Raw genomic sequence first — 21633 nt, 5'->3', positions numbered from 1 at the left:
TATCCTTTACTCTCAATACTTCTTTATTTTTTCATCTAGTTGAAAAAATGTTTATGCTTATCCATAAAGATATACTATTTTATTACGTGAATGATCTTTCTTTATATTTTGATATAAGCTGCTAACTAAAGCGGCACTATGTCTACTAATTGTTTACTTTGAGTGTGCAGACATATACTGAACATATATATATGACATCTTTCAAAGCAAGAGTAATTGAAAAGCATCGTAAGAGATGCTATCATTTTCTCCAATTACAATTTCTACTAATAAGTTTAGTTCAGTCTTTGTCAAGAGCATCCAAGAGGATGAATTCTCAAATCAAACCACATGTGCAGACGACATCAACAATGATGCAACACAATGTGGAGTTTTTTCTTAGCAGCGAGCTCGGACTAGTCAGAAGAGGAGTATCAAACTCTTAGGACGCGAGTTGAGGAACGACTTCCACCACAATCAAACCACACACCTATCAGAAGGCATGTGAGTTTTTCTTTAGGTTTATCAGTTTCAGTTTCGCATTCGAAAAGTTTTGGCTTTCGCCGTAGACAACTTTCCAATCTGAGTGACAATGCACCAAGAGCTTTGGAAATTATGTCCGTGTAAGTTCTTATTTATGGATGTGAAGAGCTCCACATTCATGGCTAAGAGGTTGCAAGCCTCCTATTCATACTAGACTTACTTCGTCACTTTTCCCAGAACCAAAGGTTATCTTGCATAATAGATTTCCTTTTCAACCGATCCAGTCGAACTACAAGAAGCTTGATTCATAATGTTTAAGGATATGTAGGCGGGCTCGATGTTGTAAACTCGGTTGTATTCCAATATTCGCTCTTAAATCTTATTCTCGAGCATTCCAGTCTCTTCATAATTTGATATCAAGATAGCTTTTGAATTTTTTCCAAATCATGCGTCAAATCAAGTGTATCGAACTACAAGTGACCTGAATTCTCATATAGCCTGAGATATGTAGGAGACCCATTTCTGGGGTTCGGCCATAATTCCTAAAGTACGTAACAAACTCCTTTTTCTGAAAGATGAAGATGTGGTCGGCCAAAATAGGATTTGTCAATTTCATTTGCCTCGGATCTCTTTCATCCATCCAAGTCAACTGAGAGACAGTTGTTGATGCCCAATTTTGGATGTCATGATATAAATTAATCATTGAGCTTCTTAAATTCCGAACGATTTCAAATAATTGACTTTATAAAATTCAAAATGTTTTTTAGTTATTTTTAAATAGTTTTGTCACTTTTTATAATCTTTAGATAATACATATGTTTTACATAATTATGTATATAATTAGTATATTTTATGATTATTCGAAAATCATCTCAAAAATATTTTGTTAAATATTTGGTTAATTAGTTTAGTTATACAATAGTTTATATTTTAAATTATTTAGTTTATATTTAAGTTAACTATTTTATTTCGTTAAGTTTAAGAAGCTCATTAGTTAATCTTATTTAAATTCGTCTTGATTAAGATTTGGCCGAATTTAACTAATTAGCTCAATTTGGTTATATTTGCAATCCAATGGGCCAAATTCTCAATTCCAATCTAACATCTTTTCCTACCTCACCTTAAACCCACTTGAGACCAAACTTGGGCCATTTTTCACTCTTATCTACAACCCATTCCTTTCAGCGCAACTATTTTCCAACAAAAGAACCCAACAATACAATACATACAACAACAACAATACCCGTCCAGGCCCCAGCACCTGCGTCTTCTTCCAAACTTCAGACGCGAATTCCAGTAAACCAAAATCACGCAACCCAGAAATTGCGACTCAATCTAGTCCAACGAATCGTGACCCGACCCAATCGTCCACGTCGTCTCTCCTTTTGTCTTTATCCATTCGTACTCGAATCAACAGGTGGAATGATCTCCGCATCTCACTCGTCTTGCTCGAGAATCAAACGGCCCTCGTTGTTAATCCGTTGAGAATGGGTACGAAATTGAAGCTGGCAACCTTATCCTCCAAAGAATTCAAATTTTTAATTTCACGTTTTCACCCATTCTCCCTCCCGATTTCCCCCCTAAATCAGTCATATTTCTCCTTTGTATGAGTTCTTTTTTCTTCCAGTATTAGGGGTGAGAAAAAATAGAGTCGATATTAATAAATTAGATAAAATATCATAGACAAAATACAAAGGTTTTGAGATAAATATTATAGACCCGAAACAAACGAGTGAGATAGAGCAATACTCAAGTTTTAGTTTCGTTTTTGTTTTCTAGCTCGACATTCTATTTGTTATCTCATTTTGGTGGAGAAATCGTCTTCACGGTTAGCTCGTTTCGTTCACTGCCCAGTAAAAGGTAAACGACTTTTCTTAGCTTTGTTTTTGTTGGATTCGTTGTTGTGCTGTATTTTCTGTTTAGGTGTTCTTAGTCATATTTTAGTTATTGTGTGTTAGGATCAATTAAGAATCCACTTTGTCTTGCCTAAAATTTTAGATACTGTTTCATTTAAAAATGTAGAAAAGTTCATGTTTAGTTTTAGTTTTGGTGCCAGCTGATTAGTTTAAGCTATGTTGATCACATTCTGGCGCATCTTTCTCGACTTAGACTATATGGTTGTAATTTGCCTTGTGCTTTTCTTTCTGGTAGAGATCGGTTTTCCTTGGCTTAGCCAGTTTATTTACTAAAATTGATTTTCGATAACTAGCATAGTGTTTTGGTCTACTAAGCTGGTTTGAACTCGAATTTGTTGACTGTTAGTTAGCATTAAGTTCTCTTTCTTATTTTGTTATTCAATTACTAGTCCTGAGGATTAGTTGCTATTAAGATTAGTTGTTTCCTTTTTCTATTTATGTGTTGTTGATGTGTTTGCATGTTTTCTAGATTAGTAAGGTTATTTTCATTATTGTTTAAGTTGGTAGCTATTTCATTTTCTTGTTCTTACATTCAAGTGAGGTGTTAATGTTGGGAGAGATTTTGACTAATTTTATAGTTGGCTCAAGTCATATGGAATGATTCAGCTTACTGAAGTTTTAGTCTGAAAGCTCTAGAAATTAGTTTTGTTTAGATTCTATTTCCGAGTTACCGTATGGTAGGCTCCTTGAGTGTTGTATTTAAATACGGGAACTTGTGGTTGTTGTGATTTGAGTTCATGTTAATGTCAATCAACTCTCATTAACAGTGAATCCATTTCTATTTGATTTAGTTCTTTCCCTTAGTTCATATGTGTGGAATATTAGGTCTAATTAAAATATGGAAAACCTCTATCTTTATTTTGTTTAACTGATAGATAATTATAGTTAAATATTTGGTATAATTTCAGCAGTTATAAATCATGTCACTTGGAGTTTTGAGTTACTTTGTTTGCTTAGAAGATCTCTCGTGTGTTAATCAATTGTCTTGTGATTAAGTTAATATCATCCTAATAGTGTTGTTAATCTTTTTCCTCTTTTTTTTTCTTTGTGCATGAACACTTTCTTGCTTGAGTTTAATTGGACTCCACCACCTCTTGCATTCATATCCCTTCCGTGAAAGCCAGCTATAAAAATTGACGAATAGGTTTCGGAGTTGAAAGAATATGCAGCAGATCGGAAAATTGAAAAAAAAATTGGGCCAACGTCCTACTTTTAATTTCAGAAATTGTATTTTGTTACTTTTTGGGCATAAGACCACTTATTTACTATTATCTTGCTAGATTTTAGGACAAGTGGAATTGGGCCTAAGGCCCAATAAAATTCTAATTTCTAGAACATGTACCAAGTGTTGTTCGGCCTAAAAACAGGATTAGGCCCAAGTATTGTCCCATGACGGAAAGACCCAAAGTTGGGCCCAAATTTTCTTTTCCTATTTATTTAATTGTAATTATGTGTTTATTTGTTAAAATTAATCTTAAAGTTTCAAAAATTCAACTCCCCAAAAGATAACCATTTTGAATTAAAAATTTAAAATTAAGTAAATATTTTTACTTTCTCTTATTCAAGTTTATGTACTTTCTCAAAAATAATTAGACAAATAGTTAATTGTCGGATAACCGCATGTTAGCGTGCATTTCGGGTGCTTTCAAACTCTTCTCGAAATGTTAATATGAACCGCGAATCCCCTTAATATTTTCATTAGATTTTTTGTTTTTGATCTTTTGAATAAGTTGTTTTTCTTAATTTCACTTTAAAAATTAAGTGACGACTCTTAAAACCCAGTCATTTTCTATTTTTAAGTAAAACAAAATGACGACTCTGGTGGAGACTTGAATTGAGTTCTAACCTTAAAATTAATTTGTTTGGCTAATGTTTATTGTTGCCTATTTGTTTAAATTTCTGCAATATTAAACTGTTGCAATCATGGCATGACATAAATTTTGTCAAACAACACTTATTTTTATTTTCCACTTAAAAGACGGTTATGCGGACCACAGTCATTCGTTAACCAAATCATTTTCGGGGCACCCTGACGAATGTAGTTGGCTACTGGATAGTCAACGGTCGTTAATTGNAAAGTGCAAACACTGGATAAGTGTTGCATGAACTTTGTTTTTGGTAGTGCTAAGCCACCAAGTCATTAGAGTATCTCTGATGCTGACTGTCTTATAGTGATGCCACAAAATGTTGAGAAGAAAATTCCAAATAGACTTAGCAAGATCTCCATGTCTAAGTAGGTGATCAATGTTTTACAAGTGACTATTCTTACAACATATACATTTGCATGGTCCATGAATTTTGTATTTTTCAAGGGCCATAACAATAGGAAGTCTCATTCTAACTAACCTTAACATGAAGAAAGAAACTTTGTGAGGCAATTTGTTATGCCATATATTGGCAGCAATGAAGGGTTATTTCTAATAGTTCTTAATACTTGTCAAGCTGATTTTGTAGTGAATTGCCCATGTATGTAAGAGTCCATATAGGGAAGTCGTCACTACACTTGTGGATAATGATATCTTTGATATGGTAAATCAAATGGTTAGGGAGAGTATTCTGAAGCTTGGTTAAATTCTAGTATTTATCAAGAATTAATTTGGAGACTTTGACCTTCTTAAATCTGTAAGCCACATGGAGATAGTTTCAGTTCACTTTGTCAAAAGATATTTCCAGGCATAAATGTCCCCAAATCACGCCAATCCATTGTTCATTGAAATCAAATTTGCTCAAGGCATGACATAGATATTTTCAGTCCATTTTGTCAAAAGTTTTGGCCATATCTAGTGTAATTTTTACATGACCATTTGTGTTGGCCTTTTTAATATTATGGACCATTTCTTGAGTTAGAGGGATATTTTCGGAAATAGATCTGCCTTTCAAAAAACCAGCTTGGTTAGGGGAAAGAATCTTATGGATAACCTTGAACAATCTACTATTAAGGATCTTACAACTGAAATTACTGAGACTTATAGATCTCATCTCAGTGAATCTTTGAGGGTTGCTAGTTTTTGGGATCCAAACGAGACATGAATGAGTGAATGACCTGAGTAGATTAGCATTATTAAAGAATTCACAAATCATATGATAGAGGTCAATAGAGATTATATTTCAATAATGATAAAAAACAATCCCTAAGAGTCCATCAGAGCCTGGTGCACTATTAATATTGAGGAAGAAAACGGCATCCTTAAATTCATCCATAGAGGGATGCTCATTTTATAAAATAATATCCTCCTCAAATATAACCCTTGGCAAGTAATTTAGGATAGTGAAGTCTCTTTGAAGCTTAGGATCAGAGAATTGATGTTTATATTTTTTATAGCCTTAGAGGCTATAGAGTATTGCCTTCAACCTAACTGTTGTCCTCTTTTTTCATCTTCTTGAGAGTTAATCTGCTACTTTTAGCATTGAGAATGAAGTGAAAAAATTTAGTATTAGCATCTCCTTCTTCAAACTATTTCATTTCAACTTTGTGTCTCAAATAAGTTTCTTATCTCTTAGTGTGAAAAATTATTTGAACATTGACATTATTCAACTGCATCCTATTGATATAACTATTGTCTTGTAAACACATGTCCTCAACTTCAGCAATTTTTCCTTCCAACTCTTTTGTTTTTTTTTAAAATGTTCCCAACACTATATTTGGACCACCAAGAGAGTCGTTTGCAAGTGTTTTTCAGCTTCAGATGAAATTTCCACATAGAGGATCCCTCAGTATATCAATGTTCCAAGATTGTCTTATAGTGTCAAGAAAACCAACTTCATTAAACCAACAATTCAAAAAATTTAAGTATTTTTTGGAAATATGTTGAGTGTTATCAATAATATAAAAAGAGGGAATGGTCAAAGCCTGTCCTAATAAAGGGAGTAATATTAGTGTTGGTGAATTTCTGAGACCACTCATAGTTAATAAGGACTCTATTTAGTCTCTTCTAAATTCTATGCCTTGAGTCCCCTCCATTGCACCATGTAAATGTTGATCCAATATATCCAGGTTCAATGAAGGAGCAGTCAGTAATACATTGATAAGAGACATACTATGAGATATTTTATGAGCATTTTCTCCCCTTTTTTTCAATTGCATCTAATATACAGTTGAAATCCCCACCAATCTGCCAAGAAATATTGATGTTATTGGCCATGTGCCTAAGATCATCCCTTAGAGCTTCTCTCAACTGATTTTTACATTTTGCATAGACTGCAGTGATGATAATGTTATCCCCCAAACTATTGATGTTGCAGGTAACTTGTTTTCAGTGTCTTGAATAATTGTGCAATCATATTGTTGATCACAAAAAAATTAAAATTTGTTATCGCAATTGGAATGAGCATAATGATAGCCCATCAACCTTTTAAATCTGTCAATTTTGGATCTTCTGTAAAATGGTTCCATTAGAGACATAAAAGCAATATTATGTCTTCTTTAAGTTGCTTGAGTCTATCAAAGGCATCCTGAGAGGTAATGCCTTTCACATTCTATATAATTGCTTGAATCATAATTTTTTTTAGGTAGAATTGTAATTTTTTAACCGTGATCTTGTCACGGTGGCTTTGGCATTTTGCCTGCCTCTTTCTCTTTTTCCTCTACTTGTTTTGCCTCTCCTAGTTTGAGTAGCTTTAGGAGAAAGTTTTATGTTATCAACTATCTCACTATAGGCATTGTCAACTTCGGTATCAGGTGGCACAAAGTTGTAAGTACTGATCAGTTGGTTGGCTTCCTTATCACTGTCAGAAGTCTTATATTCTACTATCTCATATGTTCTATGTCGATCATTGATTTCTTCTTCAACACTATATTCTTCTTCCTTCTTGGAGATATCTAGTTACTCTTCACGAAAGACATTCAGGCTATCTTGTTGTTCATCAGATTCATAAGTAGCCTTTCCAGTGGTGCTAAAGTTTGAGTCATTATTGGTTGGAGGACTGGTTTGAATTTGGTTAGGTTGAGTAGTTCCAATCTTATCAGATTGGTTAGTCTAAGCTTCAGTTGTTTCTTTCAAATTACTGTTCTGAATCATCCGTGTTGACATTGTCATTCGTGGCGTTGATGTTGATATTTTCTGGGGTTGTTGGTTTATGGATTTTTGTGATTTTAGCTCGCAGATCAGAATTGGAAGAGATTTTAGGAAGATTGTCTCCCTTTTATTCTTTTGCATCTGACAATGTCTTATAGGTTTGTTGTGGTTATTTGATTCTTTGTAGCTTAAGTTATGCTAGATATGGCTCCTTTTAAGGCTCGAAGAATATTTGGATTGTTAGTAACAAGGGTAAAAAGATCATTCTTATCGAGGTTCAGCCGTTCCTCTAAATTGGGGATAGAACTTGCAGCGGTAGTAGACACTCTGATGGTGTTTTTTTGGTGTTGATTCAAAATTGGTTGCTATTGACCGTTGGATTTGAAGAGGTGAGGGGTGGGGTGGGGTTTGCTGACTTATTGTTTCACGATCCAGGGGTACCTCCTAGATGTAACAAGGCGTACAAGACTCCGAGAAGTCTCATACAAATCCTTTAGCATATCATAACATGAGATAATAGAAAATGGTGCGGAAATTAAAACATTTTTCAATAGTATCAAAGTTTCATAAAACGAAGTGGAAGTCTTTAACATTGTCTCAAACCATCTAATACTTGAAAGACTTAGGGACACAACCCATACAAATGTTCTCAACATAAAATGAAAGACATAAAGGAAAGGTGATCAAATCCTCTATGCTATGAGGACTCACCAAATCTTCACTTGTTTGCGCTACTAAGATCCTAGCTACCAGGATGGAAGTCAATATCGTCGGATCCTACATTTGATAAGAATGTAGGCAAGAGTATGTGTTAGTACAAAAATGTACTAAATATGATGGCTAGTATAAATCATCAACATAAGCATAACATATGCATTAGTCAACATAATACATATACCATAAGTAAAGATATATTGAATACATAAAAATGTTTAGTTGCATGTCATGTGGAAAATAGAATTAAAGAATTGTCAAAAAAAAAAAAAAAAGATTCTGTTTGAACAAACTAAAAAAAAAAGTAACACAAACAATTTAAAAACGAAGAGAATATATAAGATCAATCGCAAGAGTTTGATAACATTTCCCGAAATAAATATAGGAAAAGTTTCAAATAAAATAATTAAGTTCAAAATAATTTTTTTTATAAAAATCAGATTTCGAAATTGGTGGACAATCAGTTTGTCCCGCATTTGTCCCCCTTTTCTTTCTCTTTTTTTTTTTTTAAAAGAATTCATTTTTGCTCGAATCTTTTTAATTTTTATCTTTACATTATTTTATTTCTACATTGTAAAAAAATACAATATTAAGATAAATTAATTTAATAAATATTCAAAAAAAAAAATTAAAAATATTATATTGTGAAGTAAGGAATGAAAAATATATGCATTTTTGGCCAAATATCACCTACCAAACACACCTTTGAGTGTTTTTTTAGAGTATGTCATTGTGTGAATGTGAGGTGTAGTTTTAATTAAAATTAGAAGTTCACTAATTTAAGAGACAAATTAACCAATTTTCTAGAAAACCCATAAATTTCTAGAAACAGAAAAAGTTAATACATAGTGGGAATGATGATCATGCAGATCATAACAAGGGTATCAACATTGTTAATAAGCCAGCTGAATGGCATATATATATATAATATAATTAAATAAAAGAGTAATTCTGGCATGTCAAAGAATAATATCCTCTAAAATTATAGTTTCGTCACAAACAAATAAATAGAAGAATGGTTAACATAATATCTCAAATCACAAAAAATATGTATGTGTATGATTAAGATAAATTTGGAGAAAGATTCTTGAAATTGTATATCCTTAAAAACAAGTGAGAAGTATTAAAAACATTCTAAATTTAACTCAAATTATTAATTTTATTTTTGAAATATTGACCGCCTTAAAAATATTCTTTTGCTAAATTAATTAAACTTAGATACCCCAATGAGCAACATGATGTGTTGCTTGTATTCACAATCACGTGTAAGATTAAGTTGGAATGACCAATTGACCATCCTATCCTCTTCAGCAGAGACGTCGGCAGAGTACTGTTGAAGTAGGGATTGGCAGAGTAAAATGGTTGATGAGAGGGAAAAATTATTAATCGTAACTGAGTTATTAATTGATGTTTAAATATAAAGATAATTAATTTATCCTAATTTTAAGGAATTTGTGTATATTTTTAAAAATATATGATATAAAATATTTAAAATAATACAGTAATATATTTAATTGTTTGAAAGTAGAAATAATATTAGTGTATAATTGTATATGGTAGAGATTTATATCTAGTTAGATAGTTTTTCCTAATTAAATCATCCCACCAAATACCCTTATAATCAGTGGCAGAGCCACCTTACTATTAGGGGTTCATCCGAACCTCCTTCGGCGAAAAATTATATAATTTATACATGGTTAAAATAATTTTTTAGGTATATATAGTAGATGTCGAACCCCCTTTGGCTACTTCATGTGTCTATTTTTTCAGATTTTGAACCTTCTTATTGAAAATCTTAGCTCCGCCACTCCTTATAATTATATTATAATTTTATAACAATAAAGAAAAAAAAAAGCAATTGAAAGAGAATGTAGGCTCATAACTATAATGAGTTTTATATTTTAGCTCTTCGGTGGTCCTTTCGATTCTATTTTATTATCTTCCATGTTATCATTGTTTAATTTCCAATTATTAGAGAATCAACGTGAAATGTGTATATATAGCATTATGATAGAGATTAATTACTATCCACTGAAGTAGACAAGAAAATTACAAAGATAAGTTTATCTTTGAAAGAATAATTATTTTTCTTAATATAATCACATATTAGAAATATTTAAATTAAAATAACAATAATATTTTCTCAATTTTATTTTCTTGGGATCATGTTTGAAACCCATGGATAGTAGTTAATATTTAAATTAAAATAACAATAATATTTAAAACTCATGGATAGTAGCTAATCTCTTAATGATATATATGCCTAATCAATTAAATAATTAATTAATATTTTCTCAATTTTATTTTATTTGGATCATGTTGACTCAACATTTTTTTTATTATGAAAAAAATCTTTTCGTCCCAAATAAGGTTGCTTTAGCAAAAATGACATCCGTCAATAAATCAATAAATACAATATGTAGTTGACTAAAGTATATATATCATTTGAGTTAATATTTCTTGAGAATTGAACACTATCAAGGTTATAGTAAAAAAAATACAATTTTTTTCTTGAATTTCTAAGGAGACACTACTAATTAAGATCATTATAGTTGGAAAAAATATAAAAGTTTGTCTTGAGGTGACACTAATTTTTGGCTAGTATTTTTTTCGTAAGTGAGACTTCTTTGGGATGGAAAAAATATTCATTATGGGTTTATCTTACAAAATTAATCATTTGACTTACTTCTTTATATAGTTACTTAATGATAAAGATAACATTAAAAAGAAAATGATTTTAAAAGATTGATTTGCTAAAATAGAAAAAAATATTTTTAATATCGAGATGAAGTAAAATGAAACCGAGAAAGTTATCATGCAAACACCCTCATTTCACTCGATTTAAGTTAAATATTTTGATAAACTGACAAAAACTAACATATAATTAACCGTGCAACCATGAGAGAAGTATAGGAATACCCATGTGCTTCTGATGCAAGCTAAACTCTTAGAGAGTGTGGACCGTATCACCTAACAAAACTACTTATTTTAAGAAAATAAGTAACAAAAAAGATAATTTGATTAAATTATATTTATTATTTAATCTTAATTTAATACTACAACTCTTGTCCTCCACTCACACACTCCATATAAATGTTCAATTCTTTGTATACGATTAATGCATTCTTTCTCAAGAAATTAAGAGATGGAAAAAAACAAGGCTAGTTGTATTGCTTTGCTTCATAGTTGTTATGGCTCAAAGGTGTTGAATTAGGTCCCAATGCAGTGGAAAAATGGTTGAAGAAGCTTCCTCATGCAAAGCAAAAGGTAACTAAATTTCGTTTCTATTTTCACGACATAGTTAGTGGGAAAAATCCAATTACAGTTCAATTAAATAGCCCAATCCAACATGACTGACAAATCCCCAACTTCCTTTGGGTCTGTTACAATGATAGACAACCCACTGACAGTTGGACCAGAGCCTAACTTGAGAATAGTGGGTGGGTCGAGCCCAAGGGATTTATGGCTCAGCTGATCAAAATAAGGGTACGGTGCCCTTCTCATGACCCTAAATTTTGTGTTCACAACTGGAAAGTATAATGGGAGCACGTTGAGTGTTCTTGGCCGGAATGCATTTCAAAAGTACCGGCCGTGAGATGCCAATCGTTGGTGGTTCTGGAGTTTTTTGGTTGGCTCAGGGAATCGCCAACGCGAAGACTCATTGGTTCAAATTCAGGGGCGGATTTAGGAAGGCTGCTTCGTCGGAAAATTTTCACAAAAACAGAGATATAGTTATATATTATAAATGTGACACTCCTTCAATCGAAGTTGTGCGTAGCCCAACTGGTATTTGGCTTGGAATTTGCAATTGAGGTTGCGGATTCAAACCTCTCGGGCATCATTTTTTATGTTCTTTTCATTTGCCTTTTTTCTCACATGAATACATTTTATTAAAAAAAGGAAATCATCGAAAGTTATTATTTTTTTTAATAAAAAGGTATATTAATAAATATCTATATATTTTTAATATGATATTATATTGTATATTTATTTATTTTTATTTTAAAAGGTGACACTGTTTACGAAAAATCCTGCGTACGCCACTGAGTTCAATACGACCAGTGGGGATGCTATTGTTGAGTATAATGCCCTTCATTACTCACATTAATTTAATTATTTGAAGCTAATTGCTTGTTGGTGTTGATTTCATGATATTGAATAGCACATTAGCTTCTCAATTACTAAATAATCATTATGGCTACAAAAGGAAGTTAGTTGGCTGATGTTGAAGCCATCAATTTGCTATGATCTTTCCCTTATACAATATCAACAAAACTCCTTTTCTTTTAGGAAGCGGAGATGGACTCAAAGTTCTTTTTTCATATTCTATTCATTCGTTAAGTTTCTAATTTTAAACTAAAAGAACGGATTGAATTCTGAAAATATATTTATATCGAGTGACATATTTTTAAGAATGATGTCAATGAACTTAAGTATATATTATAATATATATACAATTAATTAAAAACCTATAATAAGCTATGTACTGGTAGTTGTAATGAAAACAAAAGGTCGATAAAACAAAAAAATGTCAGAATTATCTCAAAGTGAAAGCTGGCATATTAAAAGCATGGAGGCCATTCATATTTTCTATTTCAAATTAAGGGATAATCTTTCCACAATTCATAGGAGGGTTTTTTAATTTTCTAGTAAGGAATTCTATTCTGTAAATGACAGGTAGATAATAGCTTCACCTCAAAGATTATCACATGCACATGAATTAACAAGCATACAATTCGTTATTTTTTTTAAAGTTTTATTTTTCTTTCAGCTATTCCATTCGATTTGGATGAGTATGAAAGACTAACTTCATAACTAATTTCTTCTTCTTCACAAAAATCATTAAGCAAAATATATTTGTCACTTCTATCAGATCTTACTCTTTTGATCTTCCTGTTCAATTGATTTTTTACTTTTGATTTATATAATAAGAACATTTCATCAAAAGCTTCATCTTTACTTCTCAACAAATACACTCTCGTATATTTAGAAAGTCATCAATAAATGTGACATAATATTTTTTTTCCACCTCTAGTCATAGTTTGTTTCAAGTCCCCCAAATCAATATGCACTAAGAGGGTATTTGAATTGACTTAAAAGTTGGTCAAATCTACTTTTAAATCATTTTTTTGACTTTTGAAAGTGTTTGACAAATATAAAAAATAACTTAAAATAAGTTAGAAAGTGTTTGGAAAGGTAAAAAATGACTTAAATAAGTCAAAAACCAAAAGTAGGTCTCCCCAACTTTTTATTTTTTGACTTAAAAGTCAGTTCAATTTGACTTTTTATTTTTAATTTAAAAACTATTTTTTAAAAAATAAATCCAAACGGGTTCTAAGTCCAATAAATTGATGTCTGTAAACCCAGAAGCATGAGATTTTGAAGTTATTTAGCTTCAACACAAATTTCACCCTTATCAATACTTGAAAAATTAACATTACCAATAAGGCCTTCAAAATGCATTTTCTTAATATAAGATAAACTAACATGTCCAAGTCTAGCATGCCATAAATCAAAAGAATCAATCAAATAAACAGAAATATTAATATTTTCATTTATAACATTTAGTACAAACAAACCACGGTTTACAACATCCTTTACCCAAAAGTATTAATTTTTGTTAAAATAACATTTATTAGACTCAAATAAAGCCTGCTCCTGCTTTTCGTAATAAACACATAAAGATTAAATTGGCTCGAATATTAGAAGCATGTAATACTTCAGTTAAGACTAAAGTTTTTCCATACGTGAATTTGAGAGAAAATTTATCTTTTTTAAGAACTTGAGTGGTTCTTGAATCACCAAAATATACAAGTTCTTCTCCTTTATTGGCTTGAGTGTAAGAGACAATTTATTTTATTAGCACAAATATATTTAGTAGCACCGAAATCTATCATCCTATCATTCACATAAGCCACAATATATAATTGAGAAACGACCGCAACAAAAATATCCTTTATTTTGTCCAAATTAATTTTTGGCTTAATAAGATTATCAATTTTTCCAATTCTTTTCAAAAAGGTTATATGAAAAGTTTTGGGCTTGTAATCAAATCTCTTTTCATCAAAAAGAGTAGAGATATATTATAGTAGAATTACATACCTTATCAACATAATATCAAAGGTTAAGTATTTTGGCGAAAACGATTATAGTTGAAACTATAATAAAATAGAACCACCACATTACCAAAATATTTACCGAATAGCTAATAGAGACGAATCTAAGATTTGAAGAATTCGGGTGAATCAAATATGATCTATAAGCTAAACTAAGCTAAACTTAAAATAAAAGTAATGAAATACCTCTCTAGCTGGATTCAAAACCTAGTATTGTGGGTGGTTCCTCTGCCTTGTACCAGCGGCTCAAGAACACTCAATTCACTTTTATTATTAAGATCATTTTATAGAGAGAAAGATTATTTTTAAATATCTATTATAAAATTTGGAATTAATTTTTATTTTTTATTAAATTAATTTGTACATATTCATATTTTCAATCAATATTATACATAAATAAATAAAAAATAAATTTATTATTAATATAATATTGACATAATAATTTAAATACAATTAAAAATATTAAGCAAAATAAATTTAAAAACCATTCCACAAATTAAATCACTACATATGAAAGTTCACCACAAAAATAAATAAATATAAGGAATATGTTTATAAATATGTATATATGGCAAAACAAAATTTGTCTTGAAAATAAATAATTTTCTGCTTCTCCTTTTCTTAAGAAGCAGAAATTTTTAGTTTCTTCAACAATAGAAAAACCACTTCTGTTTTCAATTAAAAGCAGTTTTATCTGTTAGTCAAATACTTTAATTTTTTCAAAAAAGTTTTTTTTTTGTCAAAATAAGTGTTTTTTGCCTTCCAACTGCAATGTCAAACAAACTCTTAATCTTGTAGTTTCAAACATACTTGTCGTGGAAAATTAGAATTAAAGATTTATCGAAAAAGAAAAGACATTCTTTTTTAAATAAATAAAAAAAGAAAAATAAGACAAACTAATTGAAAACAGGTGAGGGTATATAGGAGCAATTGCAAAAGTTTGTTTCTCATATTTTCCTTAATTAAGGGCATGTTTCTAAAGAATGATTACATATTGTTGTCACGTTGTGTCATGTGTGCAAGTTATAGAAGAAATCCAATAGCGCGCCTCGAACGTGCAAATTAATGTAATGTGCGTTTTAGACGCAACACATACCTGAGCTGTATAGGCATCTTTCGAAAGATTTGTCAGGTTTAATATTTACACGTTTCTTAAGAAAATATCAACTAAAATATTAATTTGATTAAATTAAATTTATTATTTTATCTTATAAATTTAATACTATTAATGCTCTTGTCCTCTACTCACATTCATTATAAATATTCATATCTTTGTATACAGTTAATACATTCTTTCTCAAGACAAGGAGAAATTGAGAGATGGAAAAAACAAGGGTAGTTCTATTGCTTTGCTTCATAGTTATTATTATGGTCATGCCAATGGCTCAAGGTGTTGAATTAGGTCCCAAAGCTGTTGAAAAATGGTTCAAGAAGCTTCCTCATGCAAAGCAAAAGGTAACTAAGTTGCATTTCTATTTTCACGATATAGTTAGTGGGAAAAACCCAACTGCAGTTCAAATAGCCCAATCCAACATGACTGCCAAATCCCCAACTTCCTTTGGGTTTGTTGCAATGATGGACGACCCACTAACAGTTGGACCAGAGACCAACTCGAGAATAGTGGGTCGAGCCCAAGGGATTTATGGTTCAGCTGATCAAAATGAGGGTGCCCTTCTCATGACTCTCAACTTTGTGTTCACAACTGGCAAGTATAATGGTAGCACGTTGAGTGTACTTGGTAGGAACCCTGTATTTCACCAGTATCGTGAGATGCCAATTGTTGGTGGTTCTGGAGTTTTTCGGTTGGCTCAGGGAATCGCTACCGCAAAGACTTATTGGTTCAATTTGACCAGTGGGGATGCTGTTGTTGAGTATAATGTTATGGTCCTGCACTACTCACATTAATTTAATTATTTGAAGCTTTGCTTGTTGGTGTTCATTTGTAATATTTACTGTAGTTTCTTTATTTTGACTTATAACGACATGTTTTGATTGCACCTATACGAATTGCAAACTTTCTTGGATCAGACATGTTTACGCAGTATTAAATAATTTAAGAGTTAATATCTTAAAATGACTATCAATAATTATCTAACAAAGTTACTGAACTTTGTTTTTGTTGAAAAAAATATGATCTTGATATCACAAAAAAAAAAAGTATCAATTCATGCTTTCATATCTCTCAAATGGATTTTATTATTCAAATTGATTAGGAGCCATAATTATTCATTATAAAATTCTTTATTATATTATACCGTTGACATAACATTCTTTCGTTAAGGCTGTGGAATAATCCATTATTTTGTCTTAATGTCCGTTTGTCATATCTTGTATATTGATGATATGCTATTGAATAACACATTAACTTCTCAATTACTAAATAATCATTATGGCTACAAAAGGAACGTTGGTTGGCTGATGTTGAAGCCATCAATTATTTGCTATTGATCTTTCCCTTAATTATATAATCTCAACTCCTTTTCTTTTGAGAGGTGGAGATGGACTCTAAGTTCTTTCTTCATATTCTATTGGTGCGCTGGACTCCTAGTTTTATACTAGAAAAGTTAGTTGAGTTTTAGGAAATGCATTTACATTGGATCTTAATGATATTGTATGCCTCAAGCTATGAGAATTCCCTACAAGTGTTCGTGATAAAGTATTTTCTGCAAGATTTTCAATAGTTTTGTATCAATAAAATCCCTCCTCGATCTAGCTATTCACATACTCTATATAAAAAGAAGCTTCCTCATGCAAAGCAAAAGGTAACTAAAATTCATTTTTCTATTTTCACGACATAACTAGAAAGTATAATGGTAGCACGTTGAGTGTACTTGGCCGTAATCCAGCATTTCACCAGTATCGTGAGATGGCAATGGTCGGTAATTACATCTGTTGGTTAAATTTGACGAGTATAATGTCATGGTCCTGCATTACTCACATTAATTTAATTTGAAGCTTTGCTTGTTGGTGTCATTTGTAATATTTACTATAGTTTCTTTATTTTCTCTTTAAGGATAAAGACGTGTTTTGATTGCACGTACAAATTGCAAACTTAATTGGATCAGACATGTTTACGCGGTATTGAATAATAAAAATAGTTGTATAGCCAGTGAGCTTTTTTTGGTTTACAATTAATTAAAAACCTACAATAAACTATGTACGGGCAGTTATAATGAAAACAAAAGGTCGATAAAACAAAATAATAGCGTAATGATCTGAAAGTGAAAGCTGGCATTAAAAGCATGGAGGCAACTAACTAAATGATTTTTAAGCGATCAGTGAACAAATAAGCGGAGCTAGAAGGTTACCGTTCGGCTGAATCAGTAGCTTTAATTTAGATTTTTATAATTTTTTTAATTAAAAATATTAAATTTAGAATTTAGTTATTAACACTTATATTGTATTTTAGAATTTAAAATCTAGAAAGTTTAAATTTTTACTATGCATGCCTTTATATATTTGTGATAGAGATATAATGTAGTAGAATTTGAATTTCTTTATCTTATTTCATTTTTGTAGTGTGAAAATAAATTGATATTGAAAAAGAAGAAAAAAGTAAGAACAAATTTAAGACTTTTTTTTTAATGACCCTCTCAAGTTATGGGTTGAGCTCAAATGAGCTATAAATCGGGTTGAGTTATGAATCATTCAATTTGACCCGTTTAATTTCAATAACTGTAAGTTTTTAACTTATTGCTATGTAACTTATATGACCTCAATTTAAAATGGGATAAAGCTTGAGTTAATTGAGTTTGAACCCAATCCAAATTATCTTGAGTCCAATCCATAAAATTATGGATGGATTATGCGGGTTACCTAGCTCAAAGTTTGATACTTGAACGTTTGCAGGTTTCTTGTCTCAACCTCAAAGAGCTAGACATCAATAGTTCTAACATAAGTGCTCTATGCTCTCACCAACTTCCAACTGCCTACTTCAGCAAACTTNTTTTATTTTTTTATGAATGGAATTTTTACTAATACTAGTGATTTTTTCATATATATATTGGTATAATTATTTATTAATTCGATGATAAATATTGATAGATAGTTGATAATATTATGGTGTAAGGCAACATATAGTTGAAATATATAACAAATATTAAATGTTATAATCATGAATTTTTACTTCATGTGCAATTTAATTATTTGTTGGTGTAAGTTATTCATTGTGATTAAAAATAATTGTACACCAAACTTAATCTACAATGTACATTATTTAATATACTTTTTCGAAAAAAGTTAAAACTATTGAACGGTGCTATGGTTTATAATAGGAATAAAATTTGATTATATTTTGGAATAAGTTATTTATTATAATTACAAAAAAATGGTCAACGATATAATACAAATTCTATACCATTTAATATACTCACCCCCACCCCACCCCTTTTTAACTAACATATATAAAATTGAAGAGAGAAGTTAAAAAAGATCTTCCCATAATAGTTGAAATGAAATTAAAGAGAGAGAAAATAAATTCAATAGTAATTGTATGAAATTAATGAGAAACGTGTTTAAGAATAGAAATCATATTAATTAGATGATACATTTTTACTCCCTAAAAATTAGTGTCAAAATCTAAAAAGATAATTAGATAAAACGTAATTGAAGAGAGAGAGAGAAAATTAGCATCAAATTCTAAAAAGATAATTAAAAAAAAAACGTAATTGAAGAGAGAGAGAGAAAAAATTAGCATCAAAATCTAAAACAGATAATTTATTAAAGAGAGAGAAAAATATTTTTTACCATAGTAATTGTATCAAGTAAAAAAGAGAAAAAAAAAATTAAATAAAAGAAATGTATGCAATTATAATTGTGTTGATAATCTAAATGGTAAAAGTAATAAATAATGAGTTCCATAAAATAAGCCACTAAGGCACAAAAATAGGTATAAATACGTGTGAAGATATATATATTTAATAAGCTGTCATATGTATAATTAAAATGTTATTGTTATAAACAAAAAAAGTTTGAAACTGTTTAGGAGAGAAAATATTTGATAAATATTAATATCCTAATTATACTCCATATAAAAGGCACAAAATATTAATAGTATGAGAGAGAAAAATCTGTAAAACAAAATTAAATTAAATACAAAAATTAAATGTTTGTTATGTATGTAATTTAAAAACTTAGTTTGTAATTAAATATAAATATATTGATATTTTGTTAATAAAAGTCTTAAGGAGTATATTTTTGTAATTTTCACAAAAAAAAAATACTCCACGAAAAGACTGTTTTGAGATGTGAACTTAAGACTAAAAGTGAAGTTTTAGTTTAAAATTCCTCTTTGATTTGCCTACAATTACTCTTTGATTTGTGTAATCATTAGTTTCCTACAATTATTATTTGATTGATCAATATCGTGTACTAATTGCTAGTAAAATACAGAGATAAGGTAAGATTTGTTTCTATTGCCGGTGTATACAAGTTAAATTCTTATTTGAAGTGCCACTCAGAAGTGAGATTCTATCATTTCCTTCAATTTGTGAGTTCTCTTATACTAGAATTTGTTAGCTTTTGTGTGTGTGAATAATTTGCACAAGATGCATAAACACAAGTGCCAATAGTAGAAACTAAACCACCACAAAACAACATAGTTGTTGATCAAAACAAGGACATAAAGTGACTCTGATGACAGAGGAGCAGGGTAACACAAGGCCCCAACCAGGGGCAGACCCACGTGGTATCCAGGGTGTTCACCCGAACCCCCTCAGAAAAAAATTACACGGTATATATAAGTAAATTTTCTGTATTTCTGTAGATATAAATATTTTGAACCCCTTCAATAACAAAGAGAAATTGATGGCGTAGTGGCAAGTACCCCGAAATTAAGCTATACGTCACTGGTTCAAATCCTGGGTTCGCCACTGGCCCCAACGCAATAATAATTCCACGGTCAAGACAAACTAGGAACCTTGTGAAAGATATATTATCTGGCTTTGGTTCCTCATAAAAATACTCATATTGGAAGTTCAAAAGTTTCTGCTTTTTGAATATGAGAGTATTTCAAAACACACAAGACTAAGTTGCCAAACCATTACTAAGTTTCAAAACACACAAGACTAAGTTTCAAAACGTTATACATACTGCAAAAATAAGCACAAAGAAGATACTGCATATTTTTTTTTCAATTCTCAAACTATCCTAACTAAGAGCTCACGCAGAGTATAGCACATTAAAATGGTTAGCCCTGCTTAAACAAGAAAGTATGCATTATAGCTTGATATTAACAAGTCCAACATTTACGGGGATACTTATCTTGTGATTTCGTCACAGAAAACAATGAGTTTAGCAAATTAAGTACAGTAATATTGCCCTAATTCACTTTGTACAATTTGAAATATGGGAATAGAAGAACTTGTATTTCACTATATTCAACAGTACATGTATATATACGATCACTAAAGATTCTATCAAAGGTAAGTAAATATCTTACACATCTTTTTAATGATTTAGCTAGCTATGTAAGGCAAGAGATTATATTTATAATCTATAATATTATGTAACACTCCCCTCAAGCTGAAGCATAGATATTGCATCTTGTTACATAGATAGTTAACGCTTGCTCCATTCAGTGCCTTTATGAACAAATCAGCTAGTTGCTCACCAATCTTCACATAGCCAGTGGAAATCAAGTTTTGTTTAATCTTCTCCCAAATGAAATGACAATCAACCTCAATATGTTTGGTTCTTTCATACTACACCGAATTTGAGGCAATATGAAAAGCAACTTGATTATCACACCAAAGTTTTGATGGTGTATGATGTTTCAATTTAATTTCAGTTAAAAGATGATGTATCCACATAATCTCACATGTAGATTGTAACATATATAGTTTTGTACTCAAATTCAGCACTAGATCGAAATACAACATTTTGCTTCTGCTCCTCCATGATATTAGGTTTCCTCCAACAAAGACACAATAGCTTGTAGTATATGTCCTATCAATTTTGGATCCAGCCCAATCAACATCTGCAAAACACTCAACACGAGTATGTCCATGATTATTATACAATAAGCCGAGTCCAGAGCTTCTTTCAACTAACATAGAATTTGCTCCAAAGCTGCCCAATGTTAGACCATAGGTGGGGACATAAATTGGCTAACAATACTTACAGCAAATGGAATATCCAGACGAGTCACAATGAGGTGGTTTAACTTCCCAACTATCCTCTTATATCTCTTTGGATCATCCAAAAGGATCACCATCATCTTTTGTAAGATGTACATTGGGAATCATTGGGGTATTGTTGGGTTTGGCTTCTAACTTTTCAGTTTCTGCAAGTAGGTCAAGAATATACTTTCTTTGAGATAGAAGAACTTCATTCTTTTTTCGATTTACTTCTACTACTAGAAAGTATTTTAACTGACCCAAGTCCTTCGTATGAAATCTAGTATGCACGAAA

The 21633-nt window shown here is 30.8% G+C and overlaps 2 protein-coding genes and 1 pseudogene across 3 annotated transcripts in view; 2 read left to right on the top strand and 1 right to left on the bottom strand.

Annotated features, from left to right (window-relative positions):
* The window catches only part of LOC125864743 (acyl-coenzyme A oxidase 4, peroxisomal-like), a 1153105-nt gene that overhangs the window by 1060687 nt on the left and 70785 nt on the right, over positions 1-21633 (bottom strand). The window contains exon 1 of one of the 2 annotated variants that reach the window (XM_049544811.1): positions 16793-16796. The exons of the other annotated variant lie outside the window; for it this stretch is intronic. The gene's annotated coding sequence lies outside the window, so the exon portion shown is untranslated. Of the gene's footprint in view, positions 1-16792; positions 16797-21633 lie in introns of those variants that run through there. 2 annotated transcript variants of the gene reach the window in all.
* LOC125864184 (dirigent protein 22-like) lies at positions 10758-12215 on the top strand (annotated as a pseudogene).
* On the top strand, positions 15544-16128 carry LOC125864762 (dirigent protein 21-like). The gene has a single exon (XM_049544831.1). The coding sequence runs from the start codon at positions 15544-15546 to the stop codon at positions 16126-16128; it is 585 nt and encodes a 194-aa protein (XP_049400788.1).

Source organism: Solanum stenotomum, chromosome 5 (assembly GCF_019186545.1).
Source record: "Solanum stenotomum isolate F172 chromosome 5, ASM1918654v1, whole genome shotgun sequence".
Taxonomy (NCBI): domain Eukaryota; kingdom Viridiplantae; phylum Streptophyta; class Magnoliopsida; order Solanales; family Solanaceae; genus Solanum; species Solanum stenotomum.
This window is presented reverse-complemented; position numbering and strand designations above follow the sequence as displayed.